The 16,463-nt window shown below is 40.5% G+C and overlaps 1 protein-coding gene across 25 annotated transcripts in view; it reads left to right on the top strand.

The window, feature by feature from the left end:
• The window catches only part of TBC1D5 (TBC1 domain family member 5), a 412,711-nt gene that overhangs the window by 218,643 nt on the left and 177,605 nt on the right, over positions 1-16,463 (top strand). For all 25 annotated transcript variants that reach the window (XM_084858401.1, XM_084858405.1, XM_084858400.1 and 22 more), the window contains 5 exons: positions 3,796-3,904; positions 5,095-5,184; positions 5,284-5,355; positions 11,109-11,176; positions 14,821-14,923. In XM_084858401.1, coding sequence (XP_084714527.1) covers positions 3,796-3,904; positions 5,095-5,184; positions 5,284-5,355; positions 11,109-11,176; positions 14,821-14,923 — 442 coding nt within the window. The remainder of the gene's footprint in view (positions 1-3,795; positions 3,905-5,094; positions 5,185-5,283; positions 5,356-11,108; positions 11,177-14,820; positions 14,924-16,463) is intronic.

A 16,463-nucleotide genomic window follows, 5' to 3' on the forward strand; every position in this document is an offset into this window, starting at 1 on the left:
CTTTTTCTCACAAGGAGTGCCTGAACAGGGCTTATGTGTTTAATAAGTCTAGCTATCATAATGCTTTTCATCAATTTACCAGGGATGAAAGTTAGGCAAAACAGTCTGCCATTTCCTGCCTTCCTCGATCCCTTTTTAAAATAAGTTTATTACTGGGAGGCTGGCATGCTGAAAAGAGAAGTGCTGTCCTGCAAATCATCTTTATTTCCAAGCATGCCTCTGAGCCCCAGAGGCAGTCTTAAAAAATAAAACTGGTGAGTGAATGTAGCCCAACACCACCCTGGGTGTGAAAAGAGAAAAAGGCACCCTGGGGGTGAAAGTGAGTGTCCTGGGGAGCTAGAAGTGGGTGAGGAACAAGGAGAGTGTTTTGCCTGTGCTGTGCTGTGTATCTGTGTCTGTGTGGTGTATTTTTCTGAGCATCATCAGTTTGCTTACTGTAAAATGGGTGTTTCTTGAGTTTTGTAAGGGTAACTATGTGATTTGGCATTGGTGCTCAGACCCCACCTCTGTCCTGTACTCAGTTTCTTAGGCAAGTTACGTGTTTCTGAGCCACTTGTGTTTGTCTTCTGTGAAATGGGTGTTGGAGCTAGGGATGGACGAAAGGGACTTACCTTGTCCCGCAGCTTGCTTCGCGGTGGGGGGGAGGCGCTTCGCTTCTCCCCCCGAAGTTCAGGCGAGGGGGGGGAGGCACCCCACCTCGCCCGGCCGAAATTCAGGCCGGGGAGGAGGCGCCCCGCCTCGCTCGGCCGAAATTCAGGCTGGGGAGAAGCGCCCGTCTCCCCGGCTGCGAAAGAAAAAGTGAAAAAAAAAACAAAACCCGTGATAGGCTACGTAACGATTAACGTAGCCTATCACAGCTAGATTTCCAAAGTCAGCCGTGATAGGCTACGTAAATCGTCACGTAGCCTATCATGGGTGACTTTGGGGAAAACAAAAAAAAAAGTGAGTACGCAAATGGCGGCGGCCCATGGGCGCTGCCATTTGCGTTCCTTATTTTGGCACGTCTAGTCTACGTAAAGATTTACGTAGACTACGGCGAAAATAAGGGAACGCTATTTGCGTTGCCCTTATTTTTGCCGTAGTCTACGTAAATCTTTACGTAGACTAGACATGCCAAAATAAGGAACGCAAATGCCCATGGGCCACCGCCATTTGCGTACGCGCTTTTTTTTCCCCCCAAAGTCGCCCGTGATAGGCTACGTGACGATTTACGTAGCCTATCACGGCTGACTTTGGAAATCTAGCCGTGATAGGCTACGTAAATCGTCACGTAGCCTATCACGGGTGTGTGTTTGTTTGTTTGTTTTTACTTTTTTATTTTGTAATGGTGGCAACGGCAGCCGGTCGGGAGACCGGCCGCCACCCCCGACGAACCGCTGCCGAACCGCTGCCGGGACCCGCCGCCGAGAGGGACATTCGGCCATGGTAAGTCCCATCTTGGGGGGGGGCGGGGGGCTGGCGGAGAATTTCCCTAACACTTTCGGGGGACCGAATGCGTCGGCACTCGGCCTCCCAAAGATTCGTGGAGAAATGCTCCGCCATCCCTAGTTGGAGCAGAAAACTGTGAGTTCCAAATAGGTTTTGTGTTGTGGAGTTCAGATCACACCTCTGCTTTGTTACATAGGTTCTTGACAAAGTTATTTTCCTATAGTCTTACCAGTTTGTCTTCTGAGAAAGGAGTGTTTTGTGACCAGCCATGCCCCACTGTGGTCGCTATTTTTGAGTGGCCACCACCCCCAGGCAGCCATTTTGTGAGAGTGTCCACAATGCTCTTTTCAAAATTCCAAATGTGTCCACTGACCCAAACTGTTGTCTACCTCTGTTGTAGACAATGTAATGAATTCATTTAGCTATTTTCTAATGTACCGTTATATCAAAACAGTATAAGGCACCCTACCAGGCCACAGCAAGGTAAACTCAGGGGTACTTAACCAAGAAGATAAATTATTAATAGAACAGTATAACAGCATAACAAACATCAAACAAGGCACTTGGACATATAATCAATGCAAAATTCATACAACTTAACTCAACTTCAAATAAGCTATAGATGGAAAGAAGCTGTTTCCTGGGCGTTACACATTAATTTGTTCAACAGCAGTAATTAGCCTGATATAAGGATCCTAACCAGCAGTGTGAAGTTTTGCACTGTGGTCATTTAATGGTTGCAATCTGAAGACCCATCTAAAATTTTCAGTTATGTATAATTGAAGATGCCATCTCTGTACAACACACCTTTTATGTAAAGTTGTATTTGGGGAACTAGAGAGAGATAACCTCATTTGACTGGGTCAGTTCTAAGTGGTTCTCCGTACAAACCACTTAGAATTTTAATTTAACATTTAGATTTGGAGTCACAAGCAGTCAGGAGCATTCTTTTGAAGTTTTCCCATCCACAGGGAATTATAGTTAGTATAAAGAGGTCTCAGGAAGTAAGGAGACTTCATCTGGGCTCTCAGTTCCTGGGAATATTTAGCCAGTTGCTGGATAGGGGGGAACAGCTAGATGAAATAAAATAACTTTCACCATCAGTGCAAATTGAGTTTTGGAATTTGTATCCAAAAAAAGGCATTATTTGGTCCTAAAAAGCTAAATGTCACCACTCCGCCAAAATGGACTCACTCAGAGAAATATAGATCAAACATGTTTTCTTTTACACAGATACTGCACCTTGTTGTTGTTCAGTCGTGTCCAATTCTTCCTACTACCTAGCAAATGAGAGGTGACATCCTACCACCACAATTTTACTACATAACATACTTTCACCTCGCTTCTCCACAAAACAGGGCTTTTCTCATATTTCTCATATAAATACGTGGTGAGATGGGGATTTGGGGGGGTTGTTTTGTTTTTTACTCTAATCTTTGACATTTCAGTGACTCAAGAAAGTCTTTGGGCTATTTCACTGTAGATCCTCAGGTGGGTGGTAGTGTTCTAGAGATTCAGTTCAGTGGAAAATAGAGGAAATATAGTTTCATTCTTGTATTCAAATTCACTAAATGGTTTGGGACAATTAATTTCCAATTGTTTCCCAGTAGAGTAGATTTAGTTGTACATTAATGAAGCACAGGTGTTAGGCCCCTGGTGTCTTTGTGCCTAGGAGGCATATTAAGGTTGTTTATCTAGTCAGCCGTAGGTACTGCAAGGTACTCAAGCTTGCCTTTTAACAGTTTATACAGCGAAGTTTTTTATTTTTTTATTTTTAAAAATTTGCTAGCACCTGTTAAAATTTTAAAACTGATCATGTAGAACGAAGTGGAAGCGACTGAAATAGTAAACAGTACTAAAAGTTAACGGAAGTCATCTTCTATTATGCTTAACTGCCCAGCTTGATATTATGAGGAAAAGAAGCTTAATTTAGGCAAATGTGTCGTGAAGAACTACTAGGTAACACTATACTAACTCATTCCATATTTTGGAATGAGGTATTCTTTTAAATAGGAACTGTTTTATCTATGGGTGAAACCCAAATGTGCTTATATTAATATTCATTTTTCTTGTTTATTCACTGAACTGCAGTACCAACATTTTAGAGGAAATGGAGTAGCCTCCACAGACATTATGAATTTCAGTAGCTGGCATAATTACAGTGATCTACATATTCATTAAATCCACGGAAGAAATGTGTCCAAAAAGACAACCATGCGTTTAGAAATAGCACACTGCTAAATATATACATTTAAAACTTCCTTTCCTTTTGTTTACCCCAAATTACTTCATGTTATATTACTTCTCAGTCAGCTAAGTCTTTAATAATAATTTTAAAAGTTATTTTCTCTTGTTCATTCCATGCAGTAAAGAATGGGAAGAATTATTTGTAAACAACAATTACTTGGCAACAATACGGCTGAAGGGGATTAATGGGCAGCTGAGAAGCAGCAGGTTCCGTAGTGTTTGCTGGAAGGTAAGAAGAAAATATTTATTTACAGCTTGAAGTTGTAATATATAAAAACATTACCTGATACATTTGAAGATTCCATGAGATTTCACCCAAAATATTCCTGTTAGCAATTTTTATTATTCACAGGACAGTTACTAGTTTCAGACACCATATAGCAGAATTACTGGTCATACTGAAGGAAGTCTGCCAAATACTTTTGATGTGGAAATGTTTTATACTGAAATATGAGATTGCATTAGTATTTTTACACTGAAAACTAACCTGTAAGGCGGTCTAAAATCATCCAACCTTGCGTTTAAAGTGGTCCCTCTTTATTGTATGAATAGGGGGAAGTGGGGGAAATCAAAAAGTTTGTTTGCTTAGGAAGTCAAGTAAAATTATTAGCATAGATGCTGCATATTACCACATCCAAAACTCTACCTACTTCCTTCCCAAAATAGTAGTTCAAGATTTTCTAGTGTAAAAATATTAGTGTGCAGGGCCTCAAAATATTGGATGGCACTGTAAAAAGCTCAGCAGAAGCTTGATCACTTGTAGGGTTGGGTTAAGGAAGCTGGGCAAGCGAACTCAGAAAAATAATGCAAGTCAAGGAGTTTGGGGAGCTGGGAGGTTAAGCAGAGGGCATATACTGCAAGCAGTATATGTTAGGACTGGCTTTGTATGAGGGTATCTTTGAATATATGATTAGCATGTTGAAGCAGCTTATTTTCAATGTGTTATTAGATCATACAATGGGCTGGATCAAGATTTAGGCTCATGCAACTGGGCTGGTGGAAGCGGACTTCCCCACATCCTCTTCAGCACAGCAGTTCCTCCAGCCCCGAAAATGTTGCGTAGAGGGTGAAGGGCTCTTGCTGAATGAGCTGTGAGCTGTGGTACAGGGGGTGATGGGGGATTGGGCAGAAATTGGGCAGAGGCACCTTCTGTGAGTGGAGCCCTTCTGCCCAGAGGGCTGATCTTGGATCCATTTGTCTCCACATGTCTCAGTGCAGTATCAACCAAAGAAACTGCACAAGTGCAAAGCATTGTAGAGACCCCTTCTTGATGATTTTGTATATTTGGCAGATATTATTCAAGTGACTCCTGTAAACATGCAGAGGATGGTCATTTCAGTTTGCTACATAAACAGTTGTCACTAAGTTGATACAACTTGCTTGTTTTTCTAATCAATTAATGTTTTGTTTCATTTGCAGCTGTTTCTGAATGTTCTACCCTCTGATAATAATCAATGGATCAGTAAAACAACAAAATTAAGAACATTGTATAACAAGATTAAAGAAATAGTAAGTTGAGTTCAAAGCAAATTTTTGTTCCTCTGATCCGATACTTTCAGTATGTCTAATAAGAGAATCTAAAATCTAGGGTCTTATTCCTATCCACAGCATATTACAAATCCTCGGAAAGCTGGACAGCAAGACTTGATGATCAACAACCCACTTTCACAGGATGAAGGGGTAATCATAATCTCCTTTTTATGTATTGAATGTACAACAACACTTTTTGAATCTGTAGTCTTAATAAAGTTGAAAGTACAGAAACCTTAATATATGTATAGCTAATCCAAACCCCACATCAACAGAAAAAAAAAACCTATATATATAGTTTGGGGGTCAAATGTACCCCAAGAAAGCCATAAAAATAAAACCTAGGGTATGTTATGGAGCAGGACACTATTTCCGCATAAAAAAATTATGGCTTCATTGAGAACTTCCATTTTTCAGTAAAAGAGTACAGTTACAAAGAGTTAATTAGGGTCAGTAATAGCGCACAGTGTAAAGTACAGCTAAAACAACAGTGTGTGGAGTCTAATTTACCCCACAGTTTAAAAACAACAACACCACACCAAATAATATATGGTGCCATTAACATGCTCTAATGTAAGTATAACAGTGCTATAATCATGAGATCTGAATTACTTGTAATAAGAACACGCATTTTACAAAACAAAATTGGCAACCATAACACATGCTACTTGAACAGTCTATGCACAATTACCACATTTCACAACTTGCGTGAGTTGGACAGACAAAATGGTTACATGAATCACATCATTGCTGTGATTTTTTACCATTACATCAGCGACAGAAATGACACCTGCTCAGTTTCTTGGTGTTAGCAGTAGCCGGCACTACCAGTTCTGAGACTGTCTTAACAGCCCAGGAAAGCTAGATATGTCCCTAGATTTAATCCAGGGGTGGATAAACTCTAGACCCAAATCTAGAATCATAGAATAGAATAGTAGTAGGGTTGGAAGGGGCCTACAAGGCCTTCGAGTCCAACCCCCTGCTCAGTGCAGGAATCCAGGTCAGAGCATCCCTGACAAATGGCTGTCCAGCCTCGTCTTGAAGGCCTCCAGTGTGGGAGAGCCCACCACCTCCCCAGGTAATTGGTTCCGTTGTCGTATTGCTCTTACTACTAGGAAGACACATCTTTTAAGATGTTCACATCATTGTGAGTGATTCATCTTCCAAATAATGTAGGCATTTAGGCAGGGAGTGTCCACTACATTTGAAAAAAAGCACCACTGGCCACCATTTGGTCATGAGTTTGCAAGTATGGGCAAGGAACACGGAAATCTCTGGTGTGTTTATTTTTCAAAGTGCCAGCCACAGTTAGGTTTTTCTTAGCTATTCCTAGCTAGTGGCACACTGGTAAGAAAGTTATCGGTTGTTATAATTCATCAAGAACCCTGCAAATGTGTTGCTAGTTTCTCAACCACTATCTAGCCCACATTTCTACCTACTGGGGCACCGTCATGAACATATGATCCTTTAGAATAACCACACAGCCAGAATGTTATGCCATACTTTGTATGTTTAGATTGCCCTTAGTGGGCATCTTCCACTGAATGTCACTAATGCTTCATCAATTATAATATTCTCACATGTAGGAAGAAGTGAGGAGAGCTTTGTAGCTGTGGTCAAAATGACCCCAAAAGCAGGATTAGTAGGTATTTTTCAACATGAACTCTACAGATAGCTCTGATGAAAAAAAAGTTTTATTGAGTCACAAGGAAGGTTCTAACGGGAAAAAAATGAAAGAAAAATCAAGTTTGCATCAGAATTTTGTAAACCAGTGGTGTACTATTGACCCCTAACTGCGTATATGTAAACCGGTTAGAGTTTTTATTATATTAAGAGGTACATGAGTATTATCAATCAATCAGTAATATCACTTGTAGTGGTATTAAGACAAGTGAATAATTTGCCTATTATGAAAACAGAGAAGATATTGATGGGGGGCATTCACCCTCTCTGCTTGTTTCTCATAAGGAATGGAAGGAACACACTCTGGTCTAAGCATCTGTATGCATGAAGAATAACTAAAAACAATTAAACTTTGTGGGTTCACTTTACCGGGCATCTTATGTGCATTTCCCCAGTTTTCCCGTAATTCCAGTAGCAGAATTGTCCCCAAAAGCTGTGAGAATAAGTACATTGTTTTCACTAGATTTAGGAGTTGGGGGTGGGGGGTGGGGCTAGAACACCACAAAGCAATTCAAACATCATTGTTATTGAGGAATATCTGGAATTGAAGACTTACGTAAAAGTCTTTTTCAGCACTGTCAGGGTACATTTGATCCCAACTATCAATGAAGGCTTAAATGAGGTAGCAACTTAGTGTGCCTTGACAGTGAAATGCTGCGTCCCAGGTCATGCCAAACTGTATCCCCAATAGAGGTAGCAGAGAATTCCACCACGGACTCAAATGAGGCTGGATTCCAAGGAATCCTCAGCGGAACAGCACCACTCACCTCTGCCACCTGAGGATTTCCCGCGGAACGGCACTCTGGCGCCGTTGCTCAGGCAATACGGTAAGGGCAGCCGCCATTACTGTTTCGCTGGGAGGAATACAGCCGCAAATGGCGTATTGGACGCCACTTGTGGCTGTAAAACCTTGAGTTTAACCTAAATGCAGCTGTTTACAGCTCTATTTAGGTAAAAAAACCAGTGCTTTACAGCCGCAAGTGGCATCCACTACACCATTTGAGGCTGTATTCCTCCCAGCAAAACAGTAATGGTGGCCACCATTATTGTATCACCAGTGCTACACATCCAGAGTGCAGCTCCACAAAATCCTCTGGACACGGAGCCGCTCTGGAGGATTCCAGTGGGGAGGAACAGATAGCCTCCCCCCCCCCCCAGCAGACAAGAGCACGGAATGGACGGTAATTAATCCGTCCATCCCTAATCCCCAACTACAGTGCTTAATGGGAAGTTGGCAGCTGGCATAAGAAGTGTTTTAAAATGTCCTGTCCCAGCAAGCTGGTCAAGTTGCAACCCATGTTGTGAGCATGCATGCACTTTGAACAAGAACATGGGAGACAAATCCATTATAGAAGATCCCAGGACTAGATAACCCTGTTCATTCTTCTCTAGGAGTGGAGTCCTTGTTCTCCTTGAAAAGTTCTAGTCAAAGGGTAATAGTGCAGATTCATCTGGTTAACAGGGCTTTAAATGTTTTCTAAATTTACAGCCAACCCTTCCTGGCAGCTAACAGAAGTAAAGAAATTACAATAGAACATCTAAAAAGGTGGGGGGGATGAAATATAAAAAGTGTAGATAAATAATAGAACTTTGGCATAGAATTATACCTGGGGTGGGGGAGGGAAGGAGGGAGAGAGGGAGACCCATATATCAAAAAGCAGCATATTCAATCTTTGAAACCTTGACAAAGACCCAAGGTTTGATTTCAAAGGATTCCTAGCCGAGATTTTATTGGAGCTCATAAGAATTATCTACTTATCCCAAGCCCCTCACTTTCAGGTAAACAATAATTATGCAGGGGTATCATTCATCCTTTTGTGCTGTCTTCTTGTCTGGTCACCCAGCAACTGGAGAGTGAACATTGCCACACTGCTCATTCCTGTTGCTTGATCTCCATCATCTAAAAGCTGGCATTATGTGGCCCAATTCCCCCCTCTTCCCGCCCAGTATAAATACAAAGTTTTATGCAAGCTATAGATGTACTTTTCCCACTTTCATCTATTAGATTTTTTTGTGCACACTCTATTCAAATTCACCTTAAAGTCCACTATTCAAGTAGCCAAGTGAGACAAAACTATTGCACTTGATACACCATCTCTAAATTGACAAAAGGTAGTTGAAGATGCTCTTCTTCAGAAGTGGAGCATGCTGTGTATTCATCACTCTCAGCTGATGATGTCTTGATGAGCAAGAGATCAGAGCTGGGACTTTGTTTCATTCGTTCAGAGAGTTGCCACCTGTTCTTATTCATTTAAAATAAATGTTAGTCATCAGCTCTTTTATTTAAACATTTCTGCAGTTTTAAAAACAGCTGAATATACCATGATTAATTCTTCCAGTGAATATCAAGTGGAACCAATAATGTTGATATATTGCCTGTTGAACTATAGTATCATATTATTTTAAAGCAATATACAGTGCTTAGAGGGCAATTTTTGGACTATCAAGTGACCAGATAACCAGAAACATTTTGGGAAGCTTCTTGCTTTCTGAAACTTTCTAGTGAACTAAGCCATTTTGTTTAAGCTTTGCATGAATACTGATCAGGGCCTTCTGCAAATGTTTGCAGCTGTGGAATTGTAAAAATATCTGAGGAATGGCTGTTGGCCTTAATTGGACAATATAGTTATTGAGCAACTCTGCAAACTTTGTTCTGTGGTAGATTTACCATTTATTTAGGTCTATAATACCTATGGGTTGGCAGTTTATCCTCTCATGGAAGAAAGTGCCTTCTGCAAGCAAAAGGGTTCTATGAGTGGAAGGTCCCTCTGCCTGATTTTGGAAGATCCCCTGACACCATACCTCTTCCCATTCATCAGGGTCTCCTGACACTCTGCATAGAATTTTCAGGGACTGGAGGGGCTGCCCTGGGAAGGAGGGGGCAAGTTGATCCAGCGTAAATCGGGATCCAGCCCTAGGACTATTATATATTTAAAAATCTAAATTTATTCAAATAGTTAGATAATTCGAACCTTTTAAGTATTCATTCCATGGAATATTTCTTTTTTCAGTATTACTTCCAAGTATCAGAATATTAATGTACTGAAGGGAGGGGCCACAGCTTACTGGTAGAGCACATGCTTTGTTCCAGGTTCAGTCCCCAGCATCTCCAAGTATGACTGGGAATGATCCTTGTCTCAACCCCCTGAAGAACTACTGCTAGTCGATGTAGACGTAGTATTCCAGTGTGGTGTCATGGCTAGGACTGGGAGTTGGGAGATCCGAGTTCTAGTCCCCACTCAGCCATGGAAGCTCAATGGATGACTTTGGGCCAGTCACAGACTCTCAGCCCAACCTACCTCACACGGTTGTTGTTGTGAGGATAAAATGGAGAGGAGGAGGATTATGTACACTACCTTGGGTTCCTTACAGAGGAAAAAAAGGCAGGATATAAATGTAATAAATACATGAAAACCTTCAGTATTTTTTCTGTTCCACAATTGCATACTTCATTTGCAAGCTATATTGGTAGGCAGCCACTAGGCTTAGTCCAAAGAAACATAGGCACATCTGCTATAGAGTTAGATTCTGCTACTTTCTGATTTCAGTGGGGCTTAAATATACCAAACATTCTCTAGCTTGCAACCACAGTGTGTTTTTAATGAAATTTGATCAAAAGGACAGAAACTCCCTAAGTCTGATTTTCCAAAGATTGATATTTGGCTACTTCACAAAGCCTGATCTTTGCCTAGTTTCAAGCAGCCAAATGCAGCGTGATTACAATTTGAACAGATTGTATAACCCAGGGGTGGGAAACATTTTTCGGCCTGCAGTCTACATTGCCTCTGGGGAAGGATATTGGGGGCCACATCCCAGCAGTGGGCAAGACCACAGCCCAAGGTAGATAGGGTCACCCCCCTTCTCCCTCTGCCCACCACATACAGCATTCATTCATTCATACATACATACATTCATACACACACGCACCATTCATGCCCACAGTTCACGGCTGCATCAGGCGGGAGCTGCTCCTTCAGGAACTGCCACTTCAAGGCACTCCAGGCACCTTGAAGCTTCACTCAATTCCCAGCTGAGCTGGCTTTGCTCACCCCTCCCCAGTGGGAACTGGTGCTGCAGGTGTCTTTCTCCGAGGGCTGGAGACTCTCAGCAGGGGTCTCACTGAGTCAGATGGGGAGGCCTGGTGGGCTGGAGGTTTCCCATGCGTGATATCACCCATCCATTTTATCCCATGTTTCACATAATTATCTACCCTTTTCCAGAGTCTTTGGAACAAATTTTTTCAGGACAAGGAACTTCGAGGTATGATTGAACAAGATGTGACAAGAACGTAAGTGTCAATGTTAAACATGTTATACAAATCCATTGCTATACAAGAAGAGAATTTTTGGCCTCTAGGCCCCATCTAGCCCACAATAGCCATATGCTTTCTCCCCTTTTCCCTTAAAAATAACAACTCAAGATAAGCCAGTAGTTGCTTGCAGAGCTCACATTCATGAACCCAGTGAAAAGCAATAGTGAGCCAGATCCATCCTACAGAGCCATACATTTAGGGTACAATCCTATGCATGTTTAGACAGACAAAAGTCCTACAACTCCCAGCATGCCTCAGCCAGCATGGTTGGACTTTCGTCTGTCTAAACATGCACAGGATTACACCCTAATTCATTTTTAACATTTTAACCTACCTTTTGGTGGAATCAGGTCTTAGAGCAGTTCTTTGCAGGGTAGAATATGGGCATGATGGCTGCCCAACAAGATTACTGGTGCTTAAAGAAAATTGACTGAAAATAATCTAGATCTATAAGGGATGCTTTGAATTTATTTCTCTTGTTTTAAATCCCAAAGAGATGTATTGGAGCTGTTGAAGCTGGATTATTGTAAATTAATATTATGAGATGTTACATTAGATTTTTTTTAATGGTTTCAGTGAGAAAGAAAAAAAGAATGAGACCAACTGACAGATCTTGTGACTAAATTATGTTTATAATACAAGATTGAACAGATGATTTTCTGTAATTCTTAACACTTAATCAATAAAAAGTGATGTGTAATTAGTGAGAAATGTCATTCATCTAGAGGAATTTAGCATTTCTATTTTTGTGTAGTACTTTCCTACTGTCAGAGATGCCTTCTTAAAATGTTCCTTATTACCATTGTGAATATTCTTTCATCTCTTTAGCCCTTGGGTCATTCCTGTTAAGGAACTTATCAAAGCTAGAACTCAGTTCCGGAAAATATTTTGTCAGAGTTAGAACTCTGATTGCACTGAGTAACTCCAATTAAGCTCAATTACTTGTTACGTGACATGTTACTATTCTGATTGTAGCATATCCCTATACTGAAATTTGGGATGAGAAAATAGTCCTATGGATTTTAAAATGCAGAGTTCAATTTGGTGCCTTTTTCCATTTATAGAATTGATGGGCAAAAAACAAAACAATGCACAGGAAATATTGACATCCCTTATTGCTTTATTTTGTATGCCTGTGCCCTAGATGTATTTTCAAATGCATTATGCTGTTAGATGTATAATTAAAATCTGAGTAAGCTTTCATGTAAATTCTCACAGATGGTATTTTTTGTTTTTAAATGGGAACAGTTCAGGATGTTTAAGATTATATTAATATCTAAGTTATAACTGGGGAATTAAAGTTCAGATAGTGATAGTTTTACTAGTTATATGGAGCCATTGTAAAAAAAAAAAGGTTACACTTTCATTTTGGCGAAGGGAATGATATGTTTAAGATGAACATGTTCCTCTTTTTTAAATAGTAAATGGGAAATCCATATGTAAGCAGCCATCTAAACTGGTTGTCTGTCACCAGTTGTTAGGGCTATTCTTGCATTTCTATCTAGAATCATGCTTCCCACACTGCTCCGGTTTGTGCTGGCTAAAAACTACATGAAAATGCAGAGTAGGGGAATAAATACATATGCAGTTCTCGGCTTCTTCCCTTCCAGTATTAAACACTCCGTTCCTAGAGCAAAGTCAGACTTCAGTATTTGCAAAGCCTCAGTGACTATGAATGTTTTCTGAACATAACTGAAGCAACTCACAAGATGGCTTCTTTCCTTAATCTCCATTTGTGTATGGGGCGGGGGGGGGGAGAACTTCCTTTCTATTCCTTCTACCTCTCTCGTTCTGTCTTTATAAAAACAAAGACATTTACTTGAAGCAAATACCACTGATTTCACTTGAACTTACTTCCATATAAATGTGAACAGGTTTCCATTATTTTATGTAGAAATGCAGCCTTAGATACGTTTCCTAGGAAGTTGGAGGCCTAACCTAGCATTTCTTCTCTTTTGCTACTCCTTCAGTTTTGTCACAGGAAAGTCACGTGTAGATGTAGTTTTCCTACACAGGTGATACCAGTGTCAGAAATCATCTTGTGTGAACTGACAGAGTACTTTAAATACTGTAGTTATTAATATGTTATTTAAAAGATAGAGTACACGTAAGAACCTTATTGACTGGGTTCACACAGCACAATAAGCCATGGTGGTTTATAAGCTACTCACAGTAGCTTGCAAACCACCATGGTTTATTGTGCCATCTGCAAGTGATTTATTTATTTATTTATTTAATTTCTATACCGCCCAATAGCCGAAGCTCTCTGGGCAGTTCACAAAAATTAAAACCAAACAACACACAATAAAACAATTTAAAATATATAAAACATTAAAACCACAATATAACAATACAACCACAATAAAACCTAGCAGCAGTACAGGAGTTTAAAATACAGATTTAAAACAGCAAAGATAAAAATTTAGAAAGCTAAAATGCCTGGGAAAATAAAAAGGTCTTCACCTGGCGCCGAAAGGAGTACAATGTAGGCGCCAGGCGAACCTCACTAGGGAGCTCATTCCAGAGCCGGGGTGCCACAGCAGAAAGAGCCCTCCCCCTAGTAGCCACCCGCCTCATTTCCTTTGGCAGGGGCTCACAGAGAAGGGCCGCTGATGATGATCTTAAGGTCCGGGCAGGCACATATGGGAGGAGGTAACCTGGCCCCAAGCCGTTAAGGGCTTTAAATGTTAACACCAGCACTTTGAATCGGGCCCGGAAATGGACTGGCAGCCAGTGCAAGAGATTTCTCTTGCCAAGATGGCTTATTAAGCCAAAATAAGCAACTCTGATAAGCTATCGCCTGCAGCAAGGTTTATTTAAGCCATCGTGGCTTATCGTGTCGTCTGGCACTCCACAGTGACTTAAAGAGTGGTTTAAAGATGGCCTACAGAGTCGCTGGGTAAGAGTGGGCAAAACCACTTCCTCTGCTCCAACCAACAGATCTCTGTTTCTGAGATCTGCCCAGCAACCAGGTACAGATAGCCAGTGACAAAAGCACTAAAACACCCCTGAAAAACCAAAAAGTGGTACTGTGCTACTGTGACACAGTGCAAAGTAAAAATAAGGAGCTTAGAGGTTTCATAGAATCATAGGGTTGGAAAGGGCCTACAAGACCATCGAGTCCAACCCCCTGCTCAGTGCAGGAAGCCTGATTCCCAGGCAGTCTCCCATCTAAGTACTAACCAGGGCTGACCCTGCCTAGCTTCCAACATCAGGCACATCCAGCCCTATCCTGCTTTGTATAGCACCATTCACCCTATCTCCCAAGTGTGCAACTGCAAAATAGCGCTACTGCGCTACTGTGACACAGTGGAAAAAAAAGAAATGCTTTGTATAGCCAGTCACCCTATGTCCAAGTGTGCAACTGCAAATAAGCTATGCACAGTAGGTTATTTGTCCAATTGTGTGGGGGATACAGTAGCTTATAAACTACTGTGAGTAGCTTATAAACCACCACGGCTTAAAGTGATATGCGAACCCACCCATTGAGTGGAAGGAAAGAAATGTAGTAGCTAGTAGGATTGCTAACAAGCCTATTAATAAATTACAGATAAAAAAACCAAAGACAAATCTGTGAGTATTGTAGTCTACATCAATGATGTTTGTTGTTTTTTCTCCAGGTTTCCTGAAATGCAGTATTTCCAAGAAGAAAATGTGAGAAAGATTCTTACAGATGTTTTGTTTTGTTATGCTCGGGAAAATGAGCAGCTACTTTATAAACAGGTAATGAAACTATCGTACAGGTGGTATCCATTGCCTCACCATTTTTACCCTACATTCTTGACAATTGATTGAACAATAACATAGGTTTTATTATCTCCCAAGTTGTGTGATAAGGCTCAGGCAATCAAAGAACTGCTTGTTAGCTGTGTGGTACAGAAAGCAAGCCATTCAAGCACATATGCTTCACACTCACAAGAAGACATTCCCTCAAATTGTTTTCTTCAGTGCTGCTAAATCTTATGTTCTAACTTCTTTAAAGTTAAAAAAAAACTTTTTTATTGCATACTAGCTAATGAATGTTTCTATACTCTTCTTCATAAATTGCCAATATATGAACATGGGTTGGAGCAAGACTAAATTAGTTGAACTTAAGTTAGTAATGACTTAAGTTATTTCAACTAAGTGCAACTAGTTTTGGTTCTAACCCAATGTGAGAACTTATTTATCTAGACATGAATGATAAGGAAGCTGAGTAAAACATAAACTCGTGGCATTTTATCTGTACCCACAACAAGTAAATATAGTGAACTATGGTGCAAGCCATTTAAAATATTTTGACTAATAGATATATGAATGCTATGGCCTTACAGAAAAATCATACTTGAAATCTGTTACTAGTATATCTATGTTTCGACAGTGTCTGTGTTATGCCTACAGAAATATACATGAATTCAGGTGATCCTTTTAATGTGAGCATCTTGTATTGCTGAAAGTATAAAAGCTTTCAAACTATGTACGCACACAAGGAATCTTACCAACCTCAAGATGATCTTCCAGAGTAAGTTGCTTGAGAAGTTTGAGTTTGAATTTAGGTTTAAGAAAACTAAATACATTTATATTAACAGGCACAGTATAGGGAGTAGAAATGTTTTATCAACCAAACTAGTTTTGCTTGAAATTCATACACTGGAGTCTGTCTGTTCCCAGCCATTCTGTGACACAGATAATTTCTTTTATGTTTGTGTTTATTTTAAAATCATTACCCCCTGTATTATTTTTTCCAGGGCAGATAATATTCATGCAAATACATAAGAACAATAAAAATCATAGAATAATAAAAGAACAAATAAAACACAACATTATAATCTGAGAGTTACAGTTGCACATAAAACCAATTGAACCAGAATTTCAAAGGCCTGGTAAAGTGAAAAGATTGTCACCTGGCCGCCAAAAGGCATAGGAGTAGGCGACATGCAGCTCTTCCTTGGGAGAGCATCCTAAAGGTGGGGCCCAATGACTAAGCAGGCCCTCTCCCTAGTTGTCACCCCCTAATCTCAGATGGTGGGGTAACCTGGAGGAGGCCTCCAAAGATGACCGCTGTTCATAGCCAAGTTAATGTGAAAATAGATGATTCTACACATATTGGAGTCCCACATTGTATAGGGTTTTAAGGGGAAGCAAGTACATTGTGCTGGACATGGACTGGCAGCCAGTTAAGTTGTTTAAAAACCAGTGAGATATATTCCAAGCAAGTAGTCCCAGTTATCAGCCTAATCTCTGTATTTTGAAACTGATGTTTTTAAACAGTCTTCAAGGGAAG

This window comes from Heloderma suspectum, chromosome 5, assembly GCF_057233095.1.
Source record: "Heloderma suspectum isolate Gila_16-S chromosome 5, 16-S_ref, whole genome shotgun sequence".
NCBI lineage: Eukaryota > Metazoa > Chordata > Lepidosauria > Squamata > Helodermatidae > Heloderma > Heloderma suspectum.